At 47.1% G+C, this 23,711-nt stretch overlaps 1 protein-coding gene across 1 annotated transcript in view; it reads right to left on the bottom strand.

The window, feature by feature from the left end:
- Positions 1 to 23,711, bottom strand: part of LBH (LBH regulator of WNT signaling pathway) — a 36,703-nt gene that overhangs the window by 6,323 nt on the left and 6,669 nt on the right. The window contains exon 2 of the mRNA XM_038751770.1: positions 16,742 to 16,844. Coding sequence (XP_038607698.1) covers positions 16,742 to 16,844 — 103 coding nt within the window. The remainder of the gene's footprint in view (positions 1 to 16,741; positions 16,845 to 23,711) is intronic.

The raw sequence follows: 23,711 nt of genomic DNA, 5'->3' as shown, positions 1-23,711 counted from the left end.
GTCACACAGCCAACAGTTGGCGGAGCCGGGATTTGAACTCATGACCTCTGACTCCAAAGCCCGGGCTCTTTCCACTGAGCCACGCTGCTTGTATCCACCCCAGCACTTAGTACAGTGCCGGCACTTAGGAAGTGCTTAACAAATACCGCAGTTATTATTATTAGTAGTAATTATTATTATTATTATACAATATTATACAATTGTATATTGTATATATCATATAATATTACGCAATTATTATTAGTAGTAATAATAACTAAACTAAAATAAAATTATAAAATAATAATAGTAATAACAGTAATAATAGTAGTAGTAGTAGTAATAATAATAATAATAATAATAATAAAATAATAATAATAATAATAATGCAAGCCTTCCAGCTCAGTCACTGTTTCACCTTCCGGATGCCCTGACAGTTCCCGCATTTCAGACGGGAACCAGCCCAGGAGCATGGAGGGGATAATGAGCCTTTAACAGAGATCTTTTTCGGTTAGGTGCTAATCACACAGACCCCGTCTGTCTTCGACGCCTCTGTCCACACTGGACAGGGCAGCGGGAAGGGAGAGAGGGAGAGAGCTGGCCTGATCATCCACAGCTCTCTGGGCTATAAGTCACAAGCTAGGCGGGCGACTGAGAAGGAGGAAGAGGGTGGGAGGAGGAGGACAAAGAGGAATAAAGAGACCCTGCTAAATTGAGATAGAGTCCGATAAGAGGGTTGGGAATTCAGAGGGCCTGGATCCCAATTCCTTCTCCCCATTGGCCTTATTCTCTCTCCGGATTTCAAGCATCCCTCTTTCACTGAGGAAAACTCTTCTCTGATCCCCGCTGAGCTTGTCACTGCTCCTCACATAACCAATTAATCAGTAATATTTATTGAGTGCTCTGCACCAGATTACAAGTCTTTTGAAGGAAGAGATAAAGTTAACCTCATTTCCAACCCGTTTGTGTTAATCTAGTGAGATCAATCAATCAATCAATCGTATTTATTGAGCGCTTACTGCATGCAGAGCACTGTACTAAGTGCTTGGGAAGTACAAGTTGGCAACATATAGGGACAGTCCCTACCCAACAGTGGGCTCACAGCCTAAAAGGGGGAGACAGAGGGGAGATGGCAAATCACTTCTCTGTGCCTCAGTTTCCTCATCGGAAAAATGGGGGTTAAACATTAGTTCTCCCTCCTGTTTAGTCCACGGGGGAGAGGGACTGTATCTGACCCGATTATCTTGCATCTACCCAGAGCTTACCACAAAGTAGCACTTCACAGATTATTATTATTATCATTATCATCATTATTTTCATTCTCTAGGCAGGGCAAGAGGCTGCAGTCGGAATTCAAATAGCTCTGTGATGAAATATCTCCCGGGAACTCAGGGCACTGAGGAAAGTTTCCCATAAATAAATTTCTATAGTATTTGCTGAAGACCTGCAGTATGCCGAGCCCTAGTAATAAAAGGCACCGTTCCTGCCCTTAAGGAGCTTACAGTCATAAAGAAGTCTTTGAAGATCAAACCTTGAACTGAATTTCTGGGGCAGCTTCCTTGCAAGACCAGGACTTTGTCCCTGGGTTGTTGTTAGAGGAAGATTCCAAGGAACCACTCAAACACACAAAACCCACTCATTAAAAGGCATGTTATGAAACCTGATTGAGTCCATAAAAATATCAGTGTAATAATTAAGCGAACACTTGGCACCTAGATAGGTTTTAGTCTTAGAACTCCCCCGATATATTCCCCGGACTCTAGTCTCTCCCCCGACCAAAGAAAAAAACCCAAGCAAATAAAAGTCCAACATGAAGTCACTAGTCATTTCCTTACAAAGAGAAAAAACTCCACGGGGCTTGAGCTTTTTTTGCGAACACAATCTTATCTTGAACAGCTGCTCAGGAGGGTGACCCAAGAAGGTCAAGATTTTTCCACTAAGTCATGCTTTTTAATCATCGAGGCAGCAGAAGAGCAAGAGGTTCTAACTGCCACTTGGCAGGGAGGATGGGACAGTGGGAAAAAAGGGGTGAAATTGGACTTCCTAGACGTGTGACAGGTGGAGCTGGGGGGAAAAGGTCTGACTGTGGGAATTCTGTCCGTCTGGGACTCTTTACACACAGGAAACAGAAGGCAAAACTGCATCTTTGAGCAATTCCCCTTACCCGGAAAGGAAACTTGCTTATGAGTCCTCGCATTTTCCCAGATTTAGCCTCCTCCCTCCCGTATCAGTCAGTCAGTGGTATTTACCAAGTGCTTATTGTGTGTGAATTCGCTGTGGGCAAGGAAGGTGTCTACCAACTGTAATAATTGTACTCCCTCAAGCACTTAGCACAGTGCTCTGCACACTGTAAGCGCTCAATAAATATGATTCATTCATTCATTCATTCAATCGTATTCATTGAGCGCTTACTGTGTGCAGTGCACTGTACTAAGCACTTTTCATTACTCTCCCAAGCATTTAGCACAGTGCTCTGCACACTGTAAGCGCTCAATAAATATGATTCATTCATTCAATTGTATTCATTGAGCGCTGTGTGCAGAGCTCTGTACTAAGCACTTTTCATTACTCTCCCAAGCACTTAGCACAGTGCTCTGCACACTGTAAGCGCTCAATAAATATGATTCATTCATTCATTCAATCGTATTCATTGAGCACTTACTGTGTGCAGAGCACTGTACTAAGCACTTTTCATTCATTCATTCATTCATTCAATCGTATTTACAGCACACAGTAAGCGCTCAATAAATACGACTGAATGAATGAATGAATGAATGAATCCAGAATCCCTGGAGAAACCGGAGCCGGCCTGGGTCCAACAGCTCTGACGCCCCCCACAAGCCTAGGATGTCTTCTTTCCAGAAAATCAGCATCTTGACATAATAAAATCACCAGTCTCCCCTTGTTATTTTGGCCTAATAATAATAATAATAATGGCATTTGTTTAGCACTTATTATGTGCAAAGCACTGTTCTAAGTACTGGGGAGGATACAAGGTGATCAGGTTGTTCCACTTGGGGCTCACAGTCTTAATCCCCATTTTACAGATGAGGTAACTGGGGCTCAGAGAAGTTAAATGACTTGCCCAAAGTCACACAGCTGACAAGTGGCGGAGCCGGGATTTGAACCCATGATTTGAACCCAAGACTGGGCAGAATGAAATCCTCAGAGCCTGCTTCGAGAAGGGCTTCCTGTTTTGATCACAGAAAGCCTTTGACTGTGAGCCCGTTGTTGGGTCGGGACCGTCTCTATATGTTGCCGACTTGCACCTCCCAAGCGCTTAGTACGGTGCTCTGCACACAGTAAGCGCTCAATAAATAGCACTGAATGAATGGAACCCTGATGTGCAGAGCCAGGAGACCAGGATGGGCTGGGAGTTTCAGAGAGAAGATGCTTGGGTTTAACAACCGTGTTGTGCAGAAGACCCCAAAAAACACGCTCTGAATCCAGAATTTGCCCATGTCGACATTCTTGACATTCGACTCTTGATTCGATTCTTGACATGTCAACTCTTGACATTTGGGAAGTACCCGGTTCCCATTGCTGGAAGCTCCTATGTTTCGGGAGTCCTGTGGTTTGGTGGAGTTGATCCATCACTTCCCCCCACCTTCTCAACTGTGAGCCTAACGCGGGCAGGGATTGCTTCTATTTGTTGCTGAATTGTACTTCCCAAGCGCTTAGAACAGTGTTCTGCATATAGTAAGTGCTCAATAAATATGATTTAATGAATGAATGAATAAGTAAGAGGGAGAACGGGCATTGAATCCCCATTTTACAATTGAGGAAACTTCTCTTCTATCGTTCGTTTCTTACCCCCCAATTCTCCTCTGAGATGCTGCTGAGGCTCCGCTCTCTTAGTGACCTTTAATTATGGTCATTTTAAATGATTTTTAAAATTGTGGTATTTATTAGGCTCTTATTATGTGCCAAATGCTGTTTTAAGCACTGGGGTAGCTACATGATAATTAGGTTGGACAGAGGCTTGTCCCACATGGGGCTCACAGTCCTTCCCCCCCCCGCCTTCTTGACTGTGAGCCTATCGTGGGCAGGGATTGTTTCTATCTGTTGCGGAATTGTACTTCCCAAGTGCTTAGTACAGTGCTCTGCATACAGTAAGCGCTCAATAAATACGATTTAATGAATGAATGAATAAGTAAGAGGGAGAACAGGCACTGAATCCCCATTTTACAATTGAGGAAACTTCTCTTCTACCGTTCGTTTCCTACCCTCCAATTCTCCTCTGAGATGCTGGTGAGGCTCCGCTCTCTTAGTGACCTTTAATTATGGTCATTTTAAATGATTTTTAAAATTGTGGTATTTATTAGGCTCTTATTACGTGCCAAACGCTGTTTTAAGCACTGGGGTAGATACATGATAATTAGGTTGGACAGAGGCCCTGTCCCACATGAGGCTCACAGTCTTTCCCCCTCTCCCCCCCCCCCCCCCCGCCTTCTTGACTGTGAGCCTATCGTGGGCAGGGACTGTTTCTATCTGTTGCTGAGTTGTACTTCCCAAGCACTTAGAACAGTGCTCTGCATACAGTAAGCGCTCAATAAATATGATTTAATGAATAAGTAAGAGGGAGAAAGGGCATTGAATCCCCAATTTTACAATTGGGGGAAACTGAGGTGCACGGAAGTGACTTGCCCAAGGTCACACAGCAAGCGAGTGGCAGAGCCGGAATTAGAACCCGCATCCTCTAACTCCCAGGCCAGCGGTCTCTCCACTGGGCCACACTCTTTCTTCAAAGAGAAAGGAGCTGGAAACACGGAGTCTGAAATCTCAAGCCTTCCCGATCACCGGAGAGGTAATTCAGCTTCAGGAGGACTCGAGAGAGGAACAGGGAGTCCTGACATCGATTATCCCGATGCTTTCGGCAGGGTCACGTAATTCTTGCCAGATCCTTTGAAGGGTTTTGATACAAACACTTCTCTGATCTTCATATCGTATCGCCTTGGAAGACTCAATGCCCCAGGCAATATCAGGAGCTGTTGTGCCTAGAAGGGTGGCTGATTTTAGGCCATGAAGAACAGGCCTCGCGTTCAGTCACAGCGAAGCTGGGGGGAAAGGAGTTCCGCTTCCAGAAGTGCTGTCCCCCTCCGGCGCGGGGTCAGCGGCTGAACTGGGCTAGTCAGGAAAAGTTCCCAAGATGGCCCCGGGGCTCCTTGTGACCAAGCACACTCAGTCCTTCCTCCGAAAGCAACTCCAGGCCGCGGGGCCTCACTCGGCCCTCTGGATCTTCGCACGTGAGGTTCAGTTTGTGGTCCGCCGGTCCGCTAAAAGAGCTGCTGGAGACATCGGTCTCTTCCTTACGCCGAACAGCCGGGACGCCCCTTCGCCTCTCCAGGCCTCGCTCTCCCCAAGGCTGGGAGGGGTGGGGGGGAGACGTGCTCCCGGTCGCCATTCTGCAGCGCCGACCACGAGCGGCATATTTTCCAGTCAGCAGACTCCCGGCGCCTTCCAGTGGGAGCTCTGAGGAAGATGGAATTTCCGCTCTCTGGCTCTCCACTGGTGGCTGTTCGCTCTTTCTCTGGTCTGTCATTACCCTAGGGTTTCTCAGCAGAGGAGAAGGCATCGCCGCCGTTGTCTCTGCCCTCTGACAGAGGCCAGATTAATGCATCCCAGAATTTACTACAGTTTTACCTCGGGGAATGTCATATTTAGAGTGCTGCGAAATTCATCCTCCTCATTTTTACATCTGGAGATTTTCTCCAGGCCCAGTCCTGCCCCACTGCACCCGAGTTTTGTTTTTTTGTTTTTTTAATGATATTTGTTAAGCACTGACTGTGTGTCAGGCACTGTTCTAGGCGCTTGGGTGGATATAAATTTATAAGATTGGACACGGTCCCCATTCCACATGGAGTTCACAGTTTAAGAAGGAGGGGGAACAGAAAGGAAAGCCATGTTGCCTAATGGGAAGACCCTGGGCCTGGGTCTAATCTCAGCTCTGCCACATAATAATAATAATAATAATAATAATGATAGCATTTATTAAGCACTTATTATGTGCTGTTCTAAGCACTGGGGAGGTTACAAGGTGATCAGGTTGTCCCACGGGGGGCTCACAGTCTTAATCCCCATTTTCCAGATGAGGTAACTGAGGCACAGAGAAGTTAAGTGACTTGCCCAAAGTCACACAGCTGGCAGTTGGCGGAGCTGGGATTTGAACCCATGAACCCATTTGAACCCAGGGTCTACTGGGTGACCCTGGGCAGGTCACTGCACAACTTGGTGCCCCAGTTTCCTCATCTGTAAAATGGGGATAAAGTACCTGCTCCCCCTCCCATTTAGACTGAGAGCCTCTCCTGGGCTAGGGTCTGGGGCTGTACTGATTATCTTGTATCTACCCCGGTTCTTGGCACATATTAAGCCCTTTGCAAATACCACAGTTATTGTTCTTAGGAACTCAAGGGAGATCAGCAACTTCTTGTAAACTGCCCCCCAGATTTGCGCATGCAAACCCCATGAACACGGCCCAGAATACAAGCCCAGAAAATGTTTGCAATTGAAATAAAACCCATGCTCTAGGGATTTTTGTGCAAACGAGGCTGTTTCATCCCATGTGCTCTACAGCAGAGTCATACCTTGGCATCATTCACTCCTAAGGGATGGCTTCCATCTGAAAGAGGTTAATCCCAATTCCAGGCCAGATTTGAGTGTTTAATGAAAAGCATTCTCCCCAATCTGAAGAATGGCACATAGTTTACACAGCACTGGCCAAGTCGCGGAGCCAAGAGGCCCGAGGCCACGAAGGGAAGGAACAGAATTCTGTCCAGATATCAGGAGCAGATGCCTTGATTTTACCAAGGGCAAGCAGGCATCTGTCAAGTAGTCAGAACCAAAAGTTTCTACTGTCTCACCAAGAGGGATATTTCCCGCTTTAGACAGATCCTGCCGGGAAGCCAGGCTGCTCGAGACTTTTGTGTAGAGATCCATGAGCCCCCTCTTCAATATGAAGACAACCACGATGGCCAGTGACGGGGTCACTGGCTAGTTTACTGTATGGGCCCGGGAGTGAGAAGAACCTGGGTTCTAATCCCGGCTCTGCCACTTGTCTGCTGTGTGACCTTGAGAACGTCACTTCACTTCTCTGGGCCTCAGTTGTCTCATTTGTAAAACAGGATTAAGCCCCACCCCATGTGGGACAGGGACTATGTCCAACTTGATTAGCCCCAGTTCTTAGGACAGTGCTTGACTCATAATAAGCGCTTAACAAATATCATCTTTATCATTATTACTGCTGTCATCCTGAACTGCGGTCTGTTAGACCGTCAGCTCTTCAAGGGCAGGCCCTAAATCTTTTAATTTTATCGCACTCTCTCCGAGTCCTCGATCCGTCCAGTCAGCACTCAATAATACTGCTGCTAATAATAACTGGGTCATTTAAGCTCTGTGTTAAACTTGGCTACCAACAATGTGACACTTTTCTTTCTTTTCTCAGGAAAGCCCTTTACTGTAGAAGATTATGCTTCCAGATGTTGCCACTGCTATGTAATCATGGCTTAGAACAGTGCTCTGCACATAGTAAGTGCTTAAAAAATACCATCATTATTATTATCATGGGTAACCCTCTTTACTTCAGTTCCCTCTTCAATCAATGAAACTCTCTCATCATCCCATCTCGCTGGGATGATGGATACAGGATTATCGGATCAGACAGAGCCCCCTGCCACTGAATGATGTTTGTGGGGGTTATTCCTGAAAGAAGGGCTCTTTTCAGCACACAGGCACGCAATATACCACACGGTAAGCAAAAGTTATCATCATGTTAACGACCAGATATGCTCCACATGCACTTAGTCTGTTCTCTGCGGAAGCAGCCCGGCTTAGTGGACAGAGTCCGACCCTGGGATTCAGCGGACCTGGCTTCTAACCCTGGTTCCACCGCCTGCCTGCTGGGTGGCCTTGGGCAGGTCACGTCAATTCTCTGTGCCTCAGTTTCTTCATCTGCAAAATGGGGATTCATTACCTGTTCTCCTTCCTACTTAGACTGTGAGCCCCATATGGGACCTGATTATCTTGTGTCTTCCCCAACGCTTAGTACGGTGCTTTCCACAGAGTAAGAGCTTAACAAATATCACAGTTATCGTTATTGTTATTATTATTATTATTCTCTCCCATCTGCAGGTTGTGGCTGGAATGCCATGGGGGAATTGAGAGACCACTCTGCCACAAAACGTGTACCTGAACTGAACGCAATGCAGTAGCTGTCTGAAGAGACAGTTGTGCGTAAGGGTGTGACATCAGACAAGGTGAGGACACTGCAACCTGACTTTCCTTGAACGTGGAGTTCTTCGGAAACAAAGCCCAACATTACCCAAGAACCTAGAGTACTAAAGAGCAGAAGGCTAGTACCACAAGAACATAAAAATTCTGCACGGGTAGTTTAAAGTTAATCAGCAGCCTTGCTTTCTCAAAAAAGAAAAAAAAAATCACAAATTAAATCCGGAGCCACCAAAAAGAAAAAAAAAGGGACAGAACACCTTTGTGAGACTTGGCTCATTAGCTAGTAAGTACGGGCTCCAACTGCTCTACTTGAACGTCAGAAATCAAAGCAACACGCGGGAGCCTATTAGCCAGAGTTTCCAGAGGTCATGTCTCTCCACTTCATTTCTGATTCTGTTAGAATTGGATTTCTTCAGCAGTGATCAGTGATTAACCCAAATGTCACTGACACATCTTGACCTGAACGCTCACTAAGTTGAGCTTGTGATTAGTCTGGGCTGGGAAGGAAACGGAGACAGGGCGTATTTCCCCTGGTGAACGAGGAGTCGGATGTCTTCGGAGAAATGATGTTATGGCTCAGTTTGTTGATTCGGTCCTTGGCGGTGGAGGGAGGCAGCCCATAGGGGTGGAACAATAATACTAACAATAATAATGATGGCATTTGTTAAGCACTTACTATGTGTCAAGCACTGTTCTAAATCCTGAGGTAGGTACAACCTAATTAAGTTGGGCACAGTCCCTGTCCCACATGGGGCCCACAGTCTTAATTGCCATTTTACAGATGAGGTCACTGAGGCCCAGAGAAGTTCAGTGACTGCCCAAGGCCACAAAGCAGACAACCGGTGGAGTTGGGATTAGAACCCAGGTCCTTCTGACTTTCAGGCCCGTGCTCAATCCATTAGACCGTGCTGCGTACGAGGAGTCGGAACTCGAGAGGAAGCTGAGATTTCAGGGATGGAAACTCATTCCAGTGCAGAACCTAGGGTGACCGGCCTGGCCCGGTGATGGGTGAAGTGTGTGGGGTGGACTATCTTTCAACGGGGTCAGTGAATCATCTGGCAGCCTAGGAGATCTCAATCCACTCAGTAAGTTGTATTTATTAAGCACTTACTGTGTGCAGAGCACTGTACTAAGTACTTGGGGGAGTACAATATAACAGTTTATCAGATACATTCCCCCCACAACAAGTTTATAGCAAGGAAAGGCTTGGTAGTATGGCTCGGTTTATGGCTAGCCGACTAGTCCAGTACAGCCACATGCTGACATCACTCCGACCTCAAAATAACCAGATCCGGGCCAGATTAGGGCTCTGAGACCAGCGTCGTTCATTCAGTGGTATTTATTGAGCCCTTACTACGTGTAGAGCACTGTACTAAGTGCTTGGGAGAGTACGATGCAACAGAGTTGGCAGACACGTTCCCTGCCTTCAATGAGCTTGCAGTCTAGAGATGTACAGGGCATCTCCCCTGACTGAATACCCCTTGTCAACCCTCACCCTTCAATCCCGCTTTGTGGGGTTTCACTTGGGGTCGGCAGTGGGAACGAAAGGGAATTTGGAGCTGCATAGGGAGCTGAATGGCTGATGAGAGAGGCTCCGGGAAGTGAGGGCTGCCCACGATGACCTTACAGTCTAGAGGGGACTCAGCTCAGAGAAGCCATGGAGCCATTCTACTCTTATCATTTCCCCTACGCCTAATCTTGAGACTATCCCTAGTCTATTTCAGTGTCTGTCTTCCCCCGCAGACTGGTAGCTCCTTGCGGGTGGGGATCACGTTCGCCTACTTTGATATAGTGTACTTTCCCAAACACCTAGTATAATGTTCCTAAGTACTAAAGACCATTGATTGGTTGATTAAATCTAGGGGCACACAGTAAGTGCTCAGGAAAGATAAATGATTGATTGAATCTAGGGAAGCAGCATGGCTCAGTGGAAAGAGCACGGGTTTTGGAGTCGGAGGTCATGGGTTCAAATTCTGGCTCCACCAATTTTCAGCTGTGTGACTTTGGGCAGGTCACTTAACTTCTCTGAGCCTCAGTTCCCTCATCTGTAAAATGGGGATTAAGACTGTGAGCCCCCTGTGGGACAACCTGATCACCGTGTAACCTCCCCAGGACTTAGAACAGTGCTTCGCACATAATAAGTGCTTAATAAATGCCATTATTATTATTATTGGGGCACACAGTAAGTGCTCAAGCAAGACAAATGATTGATTGAATCTAGGGGCACACAGTAAGCGCTCAGGAAAGACCAAAGATTGATTGATTGATTCAATCTAGGAGCACCTGTGCTCTGTTGGCTTCCAGGGATCAACTCTAGCTGAAGGTGAGATCAGCAGAGGCTTGACTCGGTTTGATTACGAATACCTGAGACGGGGGTGAGACCCAGGGGCAAATGTCAGGACAGAGGAATGTCTCTGTCATCGGTATGTGAAATCATCAGCCCCTTCCCAGTGAATTATTATCTTAATATCCCCTCAAGATTGTTTCAGGACATTCATTAGACACCCAGAAATAGCACTTGGCTCCAGTCACAAGACCTGACATCCAAACACATTCTTCCTCTCCCTCCTCTCTAATCTTCCTTCCTACCCAAATTGGGAGCCGGGATCAATGGCACATTCTCACAGTAGGTTGAAAACCACGCCAAAATTTCCATGCCCATTTTTTTAAGGCATCTGTTGAGCACTTACTATGTGCCTGGCAATGTACTAAGCACCGGGGTAGATATTAAACAGGTTGGACAGCCTCTTGTCCCACTTGGGGCTCCCAGTCTTAACCCCCCATTTTACAGGTGAGATAACAGGCACGGAGAAGTGAAGTGACTTAACCAAGGTCACATAGCAGACGAGTGGTGGAACCGGCATTAGAACCCGGGTCCTTCTGATCCCTTTTCTCTCCTCTCCCTTCAGGACCAGGAAGGGGGCAGCTTTCGGTCAAGGGCAGTCTTGGCATCAGAAAGTCGGGCTGGGTGAAGAGCTGTTTTCACGAGCGGGCTAGTGCCCCGTGAATGTGGCAGGCAAGGAAGCACTTTGAAGGAAAGGGTAGTAAACTTGGACAGTTACAGAGCCTGTAGCTGCCACCCAAGCGCCTAAGGACCAGAAAGAGAAGTCCCCTGTCTTCTCTTCCCGACTCTAACACACTCCTGCTCTGATCTTGGGTGAGACAACCCCTGACCGCTGCGGATTTTTCTGTGCTGCAGTTCCCCCGGCTGAAAAATAACAGGGGTGTTGAGTGTTTTCAACCAAAAGGAAAGGACCGGATTCAAAACAAAGTGTGGCAATAGTACTTGAAAGGAGGACTTAACCCACAAAGAGCTTGTTTGTGCTGGGTGAGGTCGAATACCCCTCACGGGGAAGGGAAGTGAAGCTCACTCCTAGATTTTACAGAGATAACAAGGGGCTACATTTAGATGAGGAAGAGAAAAGCAAGCCCTCTACTTTCTCCAAGCAGACTAAATGGTGGGGATTGGGTGAGGGGAAAGGAGTGAGCACAAAGGTAGAGGTGCCTGTGACAGTAAAATGGACAGTCCATTGCTGGACTTTTACTGCCAAGTGTGCTGGAATTTTACTGTTCTCTTTCTCCCGGGAACAGAGAATGTTTTAGTTGGATATTGTGAGCGATTATTTCCTGGTGATCACATGACCGTGTCCTCCGCAGATTCATTGAGTTCTGGTGCGAGAAGCTACCGGGGTCTCCGGTTATACCCAGAGTTCAGCCCAAGGTCATCAAGACCCCAGATAATGTGCACTGAGGTCAATGCAAGAGAAGCCTTCTGGACCAGTGATCAGAGCATGGGTCTTAGGAGTCAGAGGACATGAGTTCTAAACCCAGCTCTGCCACTTGTCTGTTATGTGAACTCCGGCAAGTCACTTAACTTCTCTGTGCCTCGATTGCCTCATCTGTAAAATGGGGACTAAGACTGGGAGCCCCAAGTGGGACATGGACTGTGCCCAACCTGAGTAATAATAATAATAATGGCATTTATTAAGCGCTTACTATGTGCAAAGCACTGTTCTAAGCGCTGGGGAGGTTACAAGGTGATCAGGCTGTCCCACGTAGGGCTCACAGTCTTAATCCCCATTTTGCAGATGAGGTAACTGAGGCCCAGAGAAGTTGTGACTTGCCCAAAGTCACACAGCTGACAATTGGCGGAGCCGAGATTTGAACCCCTGACCGCTGGCTCCAAAGCCCGTGCTCTTTCCACTGAGCCATGCTGCTTCTTAGCTTGTATCTACCCCTATACTTATTATGGGTCTTGACCCATAGTAAGCGCTTAACAATTATCATTAAATAAACCAATCAATTGTATTTATTGAGCACTTATCGCAGGTAGAGCATACTGAAAGCTTGGGAGAGTACAATATAACAGAGTTGGTAGACACGTCCCCTGCCCACATTGAGTTTACAGTCTAGCGGGAGAGACAGAAATTAGGGGTTCCAGCTGAAGGGTGAGCCCAAACTGCACTAAGAAAGGGATTGTGTCAGGGGAGGCGGGGGAAAATAAAGCAATTTATTGGAATCCCTACACCCCCTTTCCCAAGCCAAAGAAAAGAAGTTAGTGCTTAGTATACTCCTCTGCACACTCAATAAATATGATTGATTAATTGACAGATGTAAACCCTGTCCGAGTCAGGATCGTAAGTAAAAAGCTAGATGCAGTTTACACGGTCAGGAGCACTGAGATTATTTTACATTGCCTCATTTTCTATTCTACTTTTGGAAAAGATGATTACATCTTGCTTGCCCTCTGAGCAGAGAGCTAGGTTTCCCAAAAGCAGAGATGTGGGAGAAAGAGAAATGGAGCTGTCTCCGGGAAAACGAGAGAAATATGAGTCCTGTTGAATTAGAGACCAGTTTCCAGCCAGAATAAGACCCTGGCTGGCGATGGGAAAGTGACCTTTTCTTAAAAAAGAAAAGGAAAAACGAGAATATCGGCGTGCGTGGGGCCGTTTTAGGAACGAGCCAGGAGTCCCCGAGAAGGACAGTGAATGATGGCTGTCCTCCTGCAATGCCTCCAGTTAATTCAATTGTTTCCCAAAGACATTCAGAAGGAGAGGAAACAACCTTGCCACATCCAAAGAAGTAGAAACAGTGGCAAGCTTCTGGCTTCCAGTTCCGCCCCTTGCCTGCCGTGTGATCTTGGGCAAGTCCTTTCACTTCTCTGGGCCTCAGATCCCTCATCTGTAAAATGAGGATTAAGACCGTGAGCCCCGGGTGGGACAGGGACTGTGTCCAACCTGATTAGCTTGCGTCCACCCCACTGCTTAGGACAGTACTTGGCACATAGTAAGTGCTTGGCAAATACCATAATAAAGTATTCTGCACACAGTGAGTGCTCAATAAATACTAATGTTTGCTTGAGGGCCCTGTGGTTGGTAACTCAGTGGGCTAGCCCCACACTTGATTTCAGCTCTACAGGGGAACTCCACAGAGTTGCAGGAGTAGGGCGACCTCTTTAAGATAGCTGGGGTTGTTTCAGGTGCAATAGAAGAATACTCCATCCATCCAGGCTTCCTGCTCAGCTCCCCTTTAGCCCCAGAATAATGATGGTGTTTATTAAGCGCTTACTCTGTGCCAAGCACTGTTCTAGGAGCTGGTAGCTCGGGTAGCCTTTGGTAGTTTGGAGTTACTAGACTTAGCAATACCAATTCACTCACTCTCTTGGAGTCTGGGGCAGCTCGTGCCTGGAAAAACGGGTAGGGATATGGATTTCCTTCATTTTACTCCTTGTGTATCTCTCCCAGGAGCACGGTGGATCGGTAAGACTTCAGACTTATTTTTCAAGTGGCTTTGGCCTATTTCAAAAGCTCCTTCCCAGAGCTGCGACGAAAAAGAGAGGAGGTCTTGCCGAAAAGGGGCGTAGGGGTAGTTAGGAATAGACTCGGGACCAGGCACCCGAACCAAGGCTGAGATGCAAAGGGGTCCCAGCCGGCAACCCCTTTCTCCCACGACCTTGAGGCCAACGTGCCTCAATCTCCCCCATCTGAAAAGCAGGGACTGATATATGCAGCCGAAGAAACTCCGAGGCACTTTACAGATTGATGTAAGTGCCAGGAACTATTATTATACTCAGGGAGAAGACGAAGTACAGAGCTGGGCCACTCAGGGCACCCCTCCCCCCGACCCTGGCCCCAGGTCAAGAGGCCCAGAAAGAAGCTCAAGGAATGGCTTTGCTAAAGACTTTGGCAGAGCTGAGGCCAATAGGGAATTAGCTTAATTGGACTGTACCAGCCTTGAGAGAGCGCCGAGAGAAAGGCGGGATTACTCCATGGACGGAGCACGTACAGCAGGCCCCAGACTCGCTCGCGGGACCGGGTAGCTTGAAGGACTAGTGGTTGAGAAGCAGCGTGGACTAGTAGATGGGACACAGGCTCAGGTTCTAATCCTGGCTCTTCCACATGTCTGCTTTGTGACCTCGGGCAAGTCATTTAACTTCTCTGGGCCTCAGTTACCTCAGCTGTAAAATGGGGATTAAGATTGTGAGCCCCACGTGGGATGGAGACAGTGTCCAACCCGATTTACTTATCTCCACCCCGGCTCTTAGAACAATGCCAGGTACACAGTAAGAGTTTAACAAATGCTATTTTTTTAATTCTATTTTTTCATTCCTTGTCACTGTTACTTCTCAACCCTAGGAAAGCGAGGCAGAAAGGGTGGGCCATCGCGATCAGGAGGTAGGTAGGAGGTGGACTGAATCCGCTCCACGGTAGGAAAATCTCGAGAACCCAGATGGAGAATTTCCCATGGGTGAGGCAGTGCACATCCTTGGCGGTTTAGATCTTTCTGGCCCCAGTTGGTCAACCAATGGATAGTACTTATTGAGCACCTATCGTGTGCAGTGCACTGTACTGAGCGTTTGGGAGAGCACAAAAGAATCAGTACACAAGATCCCTGTTTTTAAGGAGCAGATTGTCTAGCTGGGGGAACAAATATTAAAATAAATCAGTTGAAGACAAAGGACAAGACCACACAATCAATCTAGCCATTGTGCCAAACAGGGTTTCCTCCAAAACCTTCATTCATTCAATCGTATTTATTGAGCACTTACTGTGCGCAGAGCACTGTACTAAGCGCTTGGGAAGTACAAGTCGGCAACATATAGAGACGGTCCCTACCCAACAACGGGCTCACAGTCTAGAAGGGGGAGACAGACAACAAAACAAAACACCCACAGGCAGGAGTGCCAGTCCCCCTTTGCAGCTTCTCTATTCCTCCCAGACTGCTCTTCTCCATTTTTGTTTTCGTATTTGGAGAAGCAGCGTGGTCTGTGGAAAGAGCACAGGCCTGGGAATCAGAGGATCTGGGTTCTAATCCTGGTTCCATCACTTATCTGCTGGGTGCCCTTGGGCAAATCACTTAACTTCAGTGGGCTTCAGTTCCTCATCTGGAAAAATGGGGGTCAAATACCTGCTTTCCCTCTTGCCTTAGAATGAGACCCGTGGAGGGCTGGGGCTGTGTCTGATCTGATTTACTGTATCTACGCCAGTGCTTAGCACATAGTAAGTGGTTAACAAACAGAAGCAGCATGGCCTAGTGGACAGAGCCTGGGCCTGGGAATCAGAGGACATGGATTCTAATCCTGGCTCTGCCAATTGCTTGCTGTGTGACCTTGGGATAGTCACTTAACTTATCTGTGCCCCAGTTCTCCAGTTGTCCCTCCTACTTACCCTGTGAGCCCCATGCCGGACAGGAACTGTGTCCAACCCAGTTTACTTGCATCTTCCCCAACACTTACAACAGTGTTTGACACTTAATAAATCCCTTAAAAAACCTACTATTATTATTGCTTTCATCACACTGCTGCTCCATCCACGCCAGAGTGTCTCAGACCCCTGATGCATAGAAATAACAACAGGATGGAAGAGTCCAAGTGCCAATGCTGTGGGGGCCAACTGGGGGCCAGAACATTATTTCATTCTGAATTCTGGGGTGGAAGGGGAGGGAAGAGAGTGATAACCAGACAAGAAAGTTTGAGCACCACATTTCCCAAAACGAGAAACGAAAGAAAACCTCACTGAGGAAAGGTACAGTTGGGTTCAGAAACCAAATCATCAGAACTCGGAGTTTTGTAACCCCACCTCCCATTCACCTCATTTTCTTCATTTGAATAAGGCTAACATTTGAAAGGGCTGGGGAGGGAAATGCCCCAAGAAGCTTGATATTTAGAGCACAGGGGGGAGATGCTTTGAACTCTAAATTTTACACCCACCCACCTCCTCCATCCCCCGGTGACGGTCCTTGGAGGCAAAGGTTTCTTGCCATTTAAACCATAAAACCACGCATCTTTGCTACCTCTGTTGGAGAACCCCTGATGCCGTTTGACCCAGCCTGGAGGCTCCTTGAATGACCAGTTCCCACAGCCTCCTCCCCACCTCCGGCAGAGTCAGGAAGCTTTGGGGAAAACAGGAGGAGGGGGAGGAAGGGAGAAACTGAAGGAATGAGCAGGGAAAGGTGATGGATCCGTCTGGCCACCACCCAAACAAAGCGGATGCTCCCTGGTCCTGGGGAGCGGGACCGTGAAGATGCAATCGCTCACCTGATAGGAGAGCCCATCCTTGCGTGGGCTCAGCCCCATCTCCTCCATCGACGGAGTGGTCATCATCACCTCAGTCATCTCGGCCGATCTCAGGTAGTCAGGGCTGCCAACACACCGAGAACAAAAGGACAGCCGTCAAAACGCCTGCCTGCCGCTTCCGTATCGGGAGGATGGAACGAGGCTTTCCAAAAACGTGCAATCAGAAGAGAAATCTCCGGAAAAAGATGCTTTTGGGATACTCGAGCTGTCCAAATATGTTGCTAACTTCTACTTCCCAAGCGCTTAGTACAGTGCTCTGCACACAGTAAGCGCTCAACAAATACGATTGACTGAATAAAGTAAACCTCCCGCCCTAGGCTTTGGAAAACACTTCGCCCTGAGAGGCAAATACACCAGGCTCCCACCTCCTAGGACAAATGATGTCAGTCTGGGTAGATAAAAAGCACCCATTTCTTAGAACATCCTCACCACCTGTTCCCTGTCAAGCCTTGCACACCAGTCCCCGCGAGTGTCAGGGGGAGCCCGGTTTTTAGAATCGCCGGGCTGGAAAGGATCTCAAGGTCACCGCGTTTTGTCCGTTTCCCTTTATCGAGACCGGCTCGGGCGGATGATCTCTGGCGAGGTGGGCTTCTTCCTGAGAAATACCTCCCGTTTTTTATCAGGATCTAGCTAGTAGCAATTCTCACACCTTCCAGGTTGGCAGGAGTTCCAGCCCGAGCCCGCGTCGGGTTTCCAAAATTCCTTTGGCGGTCTCCTGTTGTTGCTCCCGTTTGCATAAGGTCCTATTCGCATCCTGGGGGTGGGGGAAACTCAGCTGCTCTGGGCATTTCATTTCTGTCATCAAACGCAGTACCTGCCCTCTCTGAGCTCTGACTCCCCCCACCCACCCTCCAAAATGGGGGCTATTGTCATTCCACCGATACTACAGCCCTATTGGGAATAAGAGCCCTAATGTGCTCTAATTCATTCATTCAATCGTATTCATTGAGCACTTACTGTGTGCAGAGCACTGTACTAAGTGCTTGGGAAGTCCAAGTTGGCAACATACAGAGACGGTCCCTAACCAACTCTTGGGAATAAGAGCCCTAATGTGCTCTAATTCATTCATTCATTCAGTCAGTCAGTCAGTCGTATTTATTGAGCGCTTACTGTATGCAGAGCACTGTACTAAGCGCTTGGGAAGTCCAAGTTGGCCACATATAGAGACGGTCCCTACCCAACTCTTGGGAATAAGAGCCCTAATGTGCTCTAATTCATTCATTCATTCAGTCAGTCAGTCGTATTTATTGAGCGCTTACTGTGTGCAGAGCACTGTACTAAGTGCTTGGGAAGTCCAAGTTGGCAACATATAGAGACGGTCCCTACCCAACTCTCATAATAACAGTAATAATAATGATGGTATTTGTTAAGCTAGACTGTGAGTCCACTGTTGGGTAGGGACCATCTCTATATGTTGCAAACTTGTACTTCCCAAGCATTTAGTACAGTGCTCTGCACACAGTAAGCGCTCAATAAATACAATTGATTGATTGATTGATTGGTTAAGCGCTTACTAAGCTCAAAGCACTGTTCTAAGCGCTGGGGAGGTTACAAGGTGATTAGGTTGTCCCACGGGGGGCTCACAGTCATCATCATCATCATCAATCGTATTTATTGAGTGCTTACTATGTGCAGAGCACTGTACTAAGTGCTTGGGAAGTCCAAGTTGGCAACATATAGAGACAGTCCCTACCCAACAGTGTGCTCACAGTCTAAAAGGGGGAGACAGAGAACAAAACCAAACATACTAACAAAATAAAATAGAAGAGCTATGTACAAGTAAAATAAATAAATAAATAGAGTAATAAATATGTACAAACATATATACATATATACAGTCTTAATCCCCATTTGACAGATGAGGTAACTGAGGCCCCGAGAAGTGAAGTGACTTGTCCAAAGCCACACAGCTGACAGTTGGTGGAGCTGGGATTTGAACCCATGACCTCTGGCTCCGAAGCCCAGGATCTTTCCACTGAGCCACACTGCTTCTCCTGCTACTTCTTCTCCTTTTGACCCCATCGTGATCATGGTAAAAAAAAAACAAAAAACCACCACAAATAAACCCTTCCTGATAGGCCCATTTTAGGGGCTCCCTGTGAGATGTGTGATCTTTTCAAGCGCTTAGTACAGTGCTCTGCACACAGTAAGTGCTCAATAAATACGATTGAATGAATGAAGGAATCTGAAAACTGCATGAAATGACTTGCTCACTTTAATCATCCCCCTCCCCAGCCCCGCAGACATATATACCTACCTGAAATGTATTTATTTATATTGATGTCTCCCCCTCTAGACTGTGAGTGTGGGCAGGGAATGTGCCTCTGTTTATTACATTGTACTCTCCCAAGCATTTAGTACAGTGCTCTGCACGCAGTGGGCATTCAATAAATACGATTGAAAGCGGTTCTACTGCATTCAAAGGACAGGGCATAGAGAAGTCTTCAAACAGAGAGGCAGCATGGCCTAGTGGAAAGGGCGTGGGGTTGGGAGTCAGAGGACCTGGGTTCTAATTCTGCCACTTGCCTGCTGAATTCATTCATTCAGTTGTATTTATTGAGCGCTTACTGTGTGCAGAGCACTGGACTAAGCGCTTGGGAAGTACGAGTCGGCAACACCTAGAGACGGTCCCTACCCAACAATGGGATCACAGTCTCTTCACCTCTCTGTGCCTCAGTTAACTCAATGGGGATTGAGATTGTGACCCCAAGTGGGACAAGGGATGGTGTCTGACCTGATTTGCTTGTACATCCCCCCCCACCCAAGCACTTAGTATCATGCCTGGAACATAGTAAGCGCTTAGCAAATCACCGTTCTAAGCGCTGATGAGGATACAAGGTGATCAGGTTGTCCCACGTGGGGCTCACAGCCTTCATCCCCATTTCACAGATGAGGTAACTGAGGCCCAGAGAAGTTAAGTGACTTGCTCAAGGTCACACAGCTGACAAGTGGCGGAGCCAGGATTTGAACCCATGACCTCTGACTCCCAAGGCCGGGCTCTTGCCACTGAGCCGCGTGCCCTGGGTAGTGCTGTTAATCACGCTTAGAACAGTGCTTTGCAGATAGTAAGTGCTTAAAAAATGCCATCATTATTATTATTATTATTAATCCACGTACGCTACCTCGTGCTCGCAGCCTCGCATGTGCAATGTCGAAGGTGCCGAGGAAGCACTTAATAAATGCCATCATTATTATTATTATTATTAATCCACGTACGCTACCTCATGCTAGCAGCCTCGCATGTGCAATGTCGAAGGCGCCGAGTAAGCACTTAATAAAAGCCATCATTATTGTTATTATTATTACTAATCCACGTACGCTACCTCGCGCTCGCAGCCTCTCATGTGCAATGTCAAAGGCGCCGAGGAAGCGCTTAATAAATGCCATCATCATTATTATTATTATTATTAATCCACGTACGCTACCTCGTGCTCGCGGCCTCGCATGTGCAATGTCGAAGGCGCCGAACAAGCGCTTAATAAATGCCATCATTATTATTATTATTAATCCACGTATGCTACCTCGTGCTCGCGGCCTCGCATGTGCAATGTCGAAGGTGCCGAGTAAGCGCTTAATAATTGCCATCATCATTATTATTAATCCACATACACTACCTCGTGCTCATGGCCTCGCAGGTGTAATGTTGAAGGTGCCGAGTAAGCGCTTAATAAATGCCATCATCATCATTATTATTATTATTATTAATCCACGTACGCTACCTCGTGCTCTCGGCCTCGCATGAGCAATGTCGAAGGCGCCGAGTAAGCGCTTAATAAATGCCATCATCATTATTATTATTATTATTAATCCACGTACGCTACCTCGTGCTCGCGGCCTCACATGTGCAATGTCGAAGGCGCCGAGTAAGCGCTTACTAAATGCCATCATCATTATTATTATTATTATTATTATTAATCCACGTACGCTACCTCGTGCTCGCGGCCTCGTATGTGCAAAGTCGAAGGCGCCGAGTAAGCGCTTAATAAATGCCATCATCATTATTATTATTATTATTAATCCACGTACGCTACCTCGTGCTTGCGGCCTCGCATGTGCAATGTCGAAGGCGCCGAGTAAGTGCTTAATAAATGCCATCATTATTATTATTATTATTAATACACGTACGCTACCTCATGCTCTCGGCCTCGCATGTGCAATGTCGAAGGCGCTGAATAAGCGCTTAATAAATGCCATCGTTATTATTATTATTATTAATCCACATACACTACCTCGTGCTCGCGACCTCGCATGTGCATTGTCGAAGGCGCCGAGGAAGCGCTTAATAAATGCCATCGTTATTATTATTATTAATCCACGTACGCTACCTCGTGCTGGCGGCCTCGCATGTGCAACGTCGAAGGCGCCGAGTAAGTGCTTAATAAATGCCATCGTTATTATTATCATTATTATTATTATTAATCCACGTATGCTACCTCGTGCTGGCGGCCTCGCATGTGCAATGTCGAAGGCGCCGTTGTCTTGCACGCTCAGTATCCACAACACGGTACACAAGTCCCAAGGTGTGACACCCAAATGCACGCACCCCAGGAAACCGGTGGCTAAAAAAACAGGAGGCAACACAATTTCGCCCTCCGCCCGCCCCGCCGGTAGCAGCTGTATATATGTATATATGTTTGTACATATTTATTACTCTATTCATTTATTTGTACATATTTATTACTCTATTTATTTATTTTACTTGTACATATCTATTCTATTTTATTTTGTTAGTATGTTCTGTTTTGTCTCCCCCTTTTAGACTGTGAGCCCACTGTTGGGTAGGGACTGTCTCTATATGTTGCCAATTTGTACTTCCCAGGCGCTTAGTACAGTGCTCTGCACACAGTAAGCACTCAATAAATACGATTGACGATGATGATGATGATGATGATGTTGGTGGTATACACCTCCTCCTCAAAAAGTCAAAAAGTCAAGGGCCCCCTCCCTTCCCCGCCTAACCGGCCGCGCCATCCTCCTCCTCTTACTTCCTGCTTGGGCCCCGCCGCCCACCCTAGTAATAATCACCACTACTGTGGTATTTATTGAGCGCTCACCATGCACCGAGCACTCTGCTAAACCGGGGTGGATACAAGATAACCAGCTGGGACGCGGTCCCCGCCCCACCCGGGGCTCACAAAGCACGAAACGACACCGGGCACGCGGGCCTCGGAGTCGGCAGGTCACGAGTTCTAATCCCGGCTCTGCCACTTGTCTGCTGAGTGACCTCGCTTCGCTTCTCTGGGCCTCAGTTGCCTCATCTGTAAAATGGGGATGGAGACTGGGAGCCCCCCGTGTCGGACTGTGTCCGACCCGATTTGCTCATATCATCATCATCATCAATCGTATTTATTGAGCGCTTACTGTGTGCAGAGCACTGTACTAAGCGCTTGGGAAGTACAAATTGGCAACATATAGAGACGGTCCCTACCCAACAGTGGGCTCACAGTCTAAAAGGGGAGTCATATCCGCTCCAGTGCGCAGTACAGTGCCTGGCACGTAGCAAGAGCTTACCATTATTACTCTCTTTTATTTGTACAAATTTACTCTATTTTATTTTGTTAATATGTTTGGCTTTGTTGTCTGTCTTTTTTTTATGGCATTTATTGAGCGCTTACTATGTGCAAAACACTGCTCTAAGCGCTGGGGAGGTTACAAGGTGATCAGGTTGTCCCACCGGGGGCTCACAGTCTTCATCCCCATTTTACAGATGAGGTAACTGAGGCCCAGAGAAGTTAAATGACTTGCCCAAAGTCACACAGCTGACAATTGGCAGAGCCGGGATTTGAACCCATGACCTCCGACTCCAAAGCCCGGGCTCTTTCCACTGAGCCATGCTGCTCCTTCTAGACTGTGAGCCTGCTGTTGGGTAGGGACCGTCTCTCTATGTTGCCAACTTGGACTTCCCAAGCGCTTAGTACAGTGCTCTGCACACAGTAAGCGCTCAATAAATACAATTGAATGAATGAATGAATAATAATCATTATTATTATCGTGAGGGAGGACACGTTTTTAATCCCCATTTTGAGGCTGAGGAAACTGAGGCCCCGGGAGAAGGGAAGTGACTCACACAAGGTCACACAGCAGGCGAGGCGTGGAGCAGCATTAGAACCCGGGTCCTCTGATTCTCAAACCTCGACATTCATTCAGAACTTACTGTGTGCAGAGCACTGTACTAAGAATGAATATGTACTATTCTATTTATTTTATTTTGTTAATATGTTTTGTTTTGTTGTCTCTCTCCCCCTTCTAGACTGTGAGCCTGCTGTTGGGTAGGGACCGTCTCTAGATGTTGCCAACTTGTCAATCAATCAATAGCATTTATTGAGCGCTTACTGTGTGCAGAGCACTGTACTAAGCGCTTGGGAAGTACAAGCTGGCAACATATTGTCCTTCTCAACCACTTAGTACAGTGCTCTGCACACAGTAAGCGCTCAATAAATATGACTAACAATGAATGAATGAATGAGTCAGAGGTCACGGGTTCAAATCCCGGCTCCGCCACTTGTCAGCTCTGTGACTTTGGGCAAGTCACTTCTCTGTGCCTCAGTTCCCTCATCTGTCAAATGGGGATGAAGACTGCAAGCCCCCTCGTGGGACAACCTGATCACCGTGTAACCTCCCCAGCGCTTAGAACAGTGCTTTGCACATAGTAAGCGCTTAATAAATGCCATTACTATTAAAAGTGTAGCTGTGTGGGCAGGGAATGTGTCTGTTCTAGTCTTCTAGTGGACTCTCCCCAGCGCTTAGTAAATGCTAGGCGCTCAATAAATAATAATGATAATTTTTGTTTTGTTTTGTTGTCCGTCTCCCCCTTCTAGACTGTGAGCCCGTTGTCGGTCTTTAGAGGTTGCCGACTTGTACTTCCCAAGCGCTTAGTCCAGTGCTCTGCGCACAGTAAGCGCTCAATAAATACCATCGAACGAATGAATGA

This window comes from Tachyglossus aculeatus, chromosome 9 (genome assembly GCF_015852505.1).
Source record: "Tachyglossus aculeatus isolate mTacAcu1 chromosome 9, mTacAcu1.pri, whole genome shotgun sequence".
In the NCBI taxonomy this organism is placed as follows: Eukaryota; Metazoa; Chordata; class Mammalia; order Monotremata; family Tachyglossidae; genus Tachyglossus; species Tachyglossus aculeatus.
This window is presented reverse-complemented; position numbering and strand designations above follow the sequence as displayed.